Below are 6,172 nucleotides of genomic sequence, written 5' to 3' on the forward strand. Positions count from 1 at the left end.
TCCACCCCAGCCAAGGCTCTGGGGCTCATCCCCACGAGCGAGACGGGGCGGCTCCAAGGCAGAGGGACTGGAAAGACCCGGGAGTGTGTGCTCCCCGTGGCTGCGCTGTCCGGAGCGAGCCCGGTAGAGGTCGTGGAGATGTGACTCTGGAGGTTGGGACACCAGGGCTAGCCCTGGGACTTGCCCTCCCCGGGAGACACTGAGTCCCTTTGCATTCACAAATGAGATCTGCACTGCATCCCCCACCACTGGCCACTGCCAGTCCCCCGGGGAGCCCACGCAGGGACCCCCGCGGGGACACGGCACCACCCACAGCCAACACCAACAGCTCACGGGTAATGTGACAGGAAGGTGATGTCTTACCTGCTGACAGACCTGGTCCCGTAGTCATCGAGACCCTGTGGAGAGGAGGGAGGAAGCACAGTGAGAGGGGATGTGAGCTGTGCCTGTTCAGGTGCCACCGGAGGGTCACACAAATAGACCAAAGTGCATTGGGACCCGAGAGCCAATGCATTTGGAGAGGAAAGGGAGATATGGAGATGGTTGTAGAGGGATTCAGACAGCAGGGAGTGAAGCTGCACCACTCACTCCACACTTCATCTGGCCAGACATGGAAAAATGACAGCCAGGAGAGCCCTGCTCTGCTCTGCCCAGCCCCTCCGTGGCACAGAGTTCCATCTGCTTCTGAGATGTCAGACACTTGGAAAGGGACTGAACAAGTCTGAGACACCAGTGAAATGGTCCGTGGAAAAAGGGTTTTGTCTGTATTAACTCCCACCAGAAATCCACAGGGTTTTGGACCATTTTCTCCTTCAGCCGGTGCTGAATGGGCTCTGCAGCAGGGAAGGACCACACAGGTCCAAGGACAGATGGGGACTAGACTCAGAGGACAACCCTGGAGGACATCCCTCCTTGAGTAAGGGCCTGCTCTGGGATCTAACCACGGAGGAGCTCTGCTCTCCATGACAAACACAGGACCACTCCAGGAAGGAGTGGGAGTCACTGGCCTCGGGGCTGGCCACACACTAGGGATCAGAGACCTGCATTCCCACTGTCCCAGGAATGCTCCCAGGCACAAAACCCTAACTCTAGCAGCAAATCCTGCTCAGAAAAGCCAGTGAACAGCAAGAAGCAGAGCTGTGCTTCCATCCCACTCCCTGCAGAGAGGACCTGATCCCAGATGAAGTGCTCTACCGAAGGGTCGGGTGCTGCATGGCTCTCTCTCACCTTCCTCATCCTTTCCCCATCTGTCAGCACATGATGCCAACGTGGCTCATTTCACTATGCTTGTTCTGGTGGGATAGTTCCACTACACCAGTGGCTTCTGGGTTAGGCTGATCCTGTCTACACATGCATCTTCCCCAACTCATTATCCAATTTGCTTTGAGCCCTGGTCGAGGTCTGCCCTGGCCCCACTATGAGACCATCACCGGCTTGAGTTGGCATATGCCAGAGAAAACGCTTCCAGCTGCCTGTGAGCAGCCTGTTTCTGGTGAGAGACTCCCATGGAGTCGGCAAGTGTTGTCCTTTGGGCATTTACGGGGCTGTTTTGTGCCATTCACCCCTCGTGCCTTGCCTGTTCCTCCCCATCCACTGCTCTCCTCTGTCTCCCTGCACCCCTCATCCCTTATCCCCAGGAGAGATGCTTGGCAGGAGCAGGGCTCCAGGAAAGGCACGTGGGGCACCAGGCAAAAGCAGCCAAATGGCCGTAAATCCCAAGGGAAACATTGCGTGTGTTGGACTTACAGCTGTCGACCTAGTGTAAGGCTTGTAGTGAGCGGAGGGTGCTTGGCAGAGGCCACTGGAATAGTCTTTAATTGCACACCCATAGGGCATTAGGTAGTCCTAAAACAATGAAGAGAGGTTGGAGAGCTGCCCTCCGGCACTCCACACATTCACACCACACCGGGACCAGGAACACACTCCTGTACACACCATCCAGGTGGGATGGAGAAGCTGCAGACCCCCAGCCACCACACCCAGGCTGCAGCAGGGACTAAGCCCAGGGATTTGTTCCAGCATCCCGTTTATGAAACGCTCCCTGAAGTGAGAGAAGCCCCTGGTGCTCACCTGGGAGAAGGCTGGCACGGCCACACTGTACGGCCGCTGCTTGAAGGTGTTGCTGCCTTGTGCAGGGAAGGCCTGGGAGGCCATGCCGTAGTCGGGCGGAGGGATGGCAATGTCATCCTTGTCCAGGAGGTTACCAGTGCTGCTGCTCTTCCCTTGCTGCAGGCTGGGAGGGACCCGGAGCAGAGGGTCAGCAACAACCCACACTCTGCTGAGCCCCCCAAACTGCCTATCCACCCATGGTGTGGCACCTCATGGCCAAGTCACCCTGAGTCAGCGACCAACCGCCTGTGCTGGGAGTTATTCCTAGCAGGAATTCCTGATTTCCATCCCAAGCCCACAAGGCTGCCCTGGGAACAGCACAGGGATCCCCAGCATCTGGCACAATGCTCCTACCTGGTGTGGACCCGCTCACTGCCATCGTTGTCGAGGACCCGTGTGTAGGAGAAAGGAAACCAGCCCCTCCTGCAATGCAAAGGCAGGGATGAAGGCAGAGCCAGGCTGATCCATGACGGATCTGAAGGAGGCTTCTACGGGGCTCCCCAGGACACCCACCACACTCACATTTTGGTCTTCTCGCTCTCCCCGTAGTGCCAGCCGTCCCGTGCCTCGGGCACCAGCAGCGTGATCAGGTCACCCTCCTTGAAGCTCAGGAGAGTGCTGTTATCTCCGGCAGCGTGAGAGAAAATGGCCTGCACCCTCGTCCTGCCGTTCCTCTCGAGCCCGGCGGCCATGGAGCTGGAGCGCGGCAGGGTCTTGTTTTCAGCTGCAGGGGACAGAGATCGGTGAATGCCCCAAGTCTTTGACTCTGTGGCAATACCCAGGCACAGGAGAGTTCCCTAACCTTCCGTATTTCATCCCAGGTGCCAAGAAACCCTTCAGTGTGACTCACACCTTCCCACTGAACAAGCAGGATCAGACTCTTGGCATCGCCCACCAGCCGTGGCAGAGGGAGCAGCCTCCCTGTGCCAGATTCCACAAGATTTTCCTCCTGGAAAGCCTGTGAAACCCTATGGCAGAGCCAAGCTCCATTGTCTCCTCAGTCCCAGGTGCAGAGGCATGAGTGGCACTTGATGGCAGAGGGATGCTACTGGTCACTGCCCCATCACCACCAGCATTCCTGATGCCTGTCCCCACTCTGGGGCTGGTCCCTGCTGACCTCTCCTGTGAGCACTGCCCGGCACAGCCACCCCACAGCCCCCAGCAGCCCCTGGAGGGGGGACAGGACCTCACCTGAGGCGTAGCTGTTTTTTGGTGGCACGTTTTTGCGAACTGGGAGTGTATTGGAGTAAGAATCACTCAGCTGCTTCTGAGGCTGGGGAGGAGATAAAGATTTGGGCTGTGCTGGCTTCATCTCAGACCAATGGTTGTACCCGTCGCTGTCTGGGCCTGAGACTCCATTCATCACTGGCATGGCCTCCTGCGCCGACATGCGCTACGAGAGAGGAGGGAGGGGAGGGAGATGGGGAATGTCTTCATTAGGGCATCCCACCACAGCTTCCCAGTGGGACACAGCGCTAGGGAGGAGGTTTGATCAGAGCTTCAGCCTGTTTGGTTTAGTTCCTCACCCAAAACAATTGTTCTGGGGGAGCGGTGGGGTCACCTCTATGATATCTTACTGCTCTGAGCTGTCTTGCACCTGCTAAACCCTCCCGAGCTCTACTGCTCAGCTCATGCTTCCACATCACGGGGGAACCCTTTTCTGAAAGGTCCTTCATCCCATGATGAACTTTCTCCCACAGTTACTGGGGTATCTGGGTTCAGCCCCACTGCTCTGGGACAAACCTAACAGGGACCAGCCTGGCCAGGCAAGTCCAGCTCATAGGTTCCCCAAATCCCCTCCAGCAGCCCCTCCAGAGCTCAGCAATGCCAGCAGGATAGGATGGGACAGGATGCCCATCCCCATGCCAGGCTCCTTCCCACATCCCAGGAGGGCACATGCATGGAGCTGCCCATCCCCATGATCAGCGACAGTCCATCCAAGGGCAACTTGCCGAGGACAGCGGTGACACCGGCTCGTCCCTCCAGCTTTGCTCAGAAGGGCAGGACAGCTTCCACCATGGAGATACTTACTCCTACAAAGGGTGCCAGCTCCGGGGGGACAGGGAGAGGTTTGGCACCAGGGATGGGGTCAGAGATGATGAGGTTGGACTTGGATGTGGACAGAGGGCTGGGCATAATGGTGCCATTGCTGCTGGCAGCCATCTGCTGCATCAGCTGTATGGCGCGGTCCGGGATCTTGTTGGGGTCCGAGCAGGATTGCTGCCACAGCGGCAGCTTCTGCGTCAGCATCTCCTTCCCCTGCGAGAGGAACACAAGGCATGAGGGCACAGGGTGCAGAGAGAACATCCCAGCTCTGCTCCCCCCCTCCCTGGGCAGCACCACGTGGATCTGGGCCTGGCTGGATCCAGGCCAAGGGACTGATCAACTGCTCCATGTATGGCATCGGTGAGATAACATACAGGGACATTCTGCTTTCAGGCTCTGGTGGCAGCTGAGCCAGGAAGGTGTCATGAAAAATGGGAAGGAGGGAAGGAAAAGGTAATCCATCTCCCCAGCTTGTTCTGAGATGTCCCGTGTGCATCTCCAGGCTGCAGAGCTGGGCAGGGCAGTAGGCTCTGCGTGGAGTGCAGAAACAAAACCTGCCTGAGTGCTTGGCAGGGCACAGCCTGTGTTCTGTGCTGTCACCCACATCCTGAGGGATGAGCTGCTTGTTTTGGGTGCTCAGCCCTGACAGCCTCCAGTCCTCTCTGCTGCACCCAGACCCCACAGCTCCCTGACTGCGGCAGGACCCGCAGCCATTAGCTGCCACGCTCTGAGCCCAGGGGGAAAGACATGGAGATAAACTTGTCCTTATTCACCCAGGATGCATTAGCACCCCAGTGTGTGGCTCTGCGAGGGGGAAGAGCCCCCAGGCCCCCTGAGGTCACTGCCCAGCCACAGCAGAGGGTGACGTGATGCATTTGCCCAGTGTAATCTGGGGATGAGTTGGTCCCTGTGTATCAAACCCCTCTAAATCAAATTTCAAGGTCCCAGCACAATTCTCCTCTAGGGGGTCCAGCCAGGGCACAGCCTCACCACCCTCTGAAGCCACAGGATGGAGTTTTTAGCCAGACATCCACCACACTCTGGATGAGCCACCTACAAAGTCTCTCCTACAAAATCACCCTTCATGTGCTGCTGCAGCCACAAGTCTTCGGTTGGTGCCTGCTGACCCCCAGCCCTGAGGGCAGCATTTTTCCCCTCCAGCACTACACTTGCCATGCCAAGTGTGGATCCATCCCGCAGCGCGGCGCGAGGACAGTGCTGACTAATCCCAACTCCCTCTCCTGCTCCCGGTGCCAAGCGTGGCGGTGACAGATGGCTGCTGTGAGCCACACAGGGTGGTGGTGGGGAACAACCAGAACGGGAGCACGAGGCTGCAGGAGCAGCACCGGCGTTCCCAGCCCTCATCCGGAGGGATTCTGCTCCGCACCAATGTAGGGTGCTGCTGCTTCCCAGGCTGGCAGGTGGCAGCTCCAGCTCCAATAGATGCAGGCAGCCACAGGCAAGAGGGACGTGCAGTTGCCATGGGCAAGAAGGATTTGGAGCAGCTGTGCCTGCTGGGGGATCTTGCCTGTGGGTCACCTGCTGATCCATCACTCCCCCTCTCCCCAAGCTGCAGGGGCTGCACCAGTTGTGGCTCTGGGGATATCAGCCTGCTTATAGGCAGGAGTTTGAGACAGGAGCATCCACCTGGTGATGGGGCAGCCAGGACCAGCTCCAGTGGGTCTGACTCACCTTGGCGTGGTAGGTGATGGCACTCTTGGCCACCGCGCATTGTTTCTCTACCAGGAAGCAGAATCGTCTCCTCTCTTCCGTCAGTGCTGTCTTGTAGCCATCAGAGACGTAGTTTTCCAGCTCCCCTTGCTTGTTGCTGATGGCTTCGATGTACTAGAGCAGAGAGAGAAGCAGGGAGGCGGCTGCTGTCACCGCTGCCCACCGAGTGCGCCCTCACCATCCTCAGGAAAGCAGCCAGCAGTGTGGCTTGGGGCTGACAGAGGGGCAAGCAAGCAGAGACCTCCCCCAGCACAGGACACACACACACATGTGCCTGTGCAGCCCC

General features: G+C 58.2%; 1 protein-coding gene across 1 annotated transcript; it reads right to left on the reverse strand.

The window, feature by feature from the left end:
• Window positions 1–359: 359 nt before the first annotated feature.
• BAIAP2 (BAI1-associated protein 2) lies at window positions 360–6,000 on the reverse strand (the record flags this gene model as incomplete). Its single annotated transcript, XM_009084820.1, has 7 exons — window positions 360–398; window positions 2,071–2,233; window positions 2,464–2,532; window positions 2,632–2,833; window positions 3,301–3,502; window positions 4,141–4,368; window positions 5,848–6,000. Coding segments are annotated over 7 exons (1,056 nt in total), but the record flags the coding sequence as incomplete, so codon positions are not given.
• Between the last annotated feature and the right edge of the window lie 172 nt (window positions 6,001–6,172).

This window comes from Acanthisitta chloris, unplaced genomic scaffold, assembly GCF_000695815.1.
Source record: "Acanthisitta chloris isolate BGI_N310 unplaced genomic scaffold, ASM69581v1 scaffold12471, whole genome shotgun sequence".
Lineage (NCBI taxonomy): Eukaryota > Metazoa > Chordata > Aves > Passeriformes > Acanthisittidae > Acanthisitta > Acanthisitta chloris.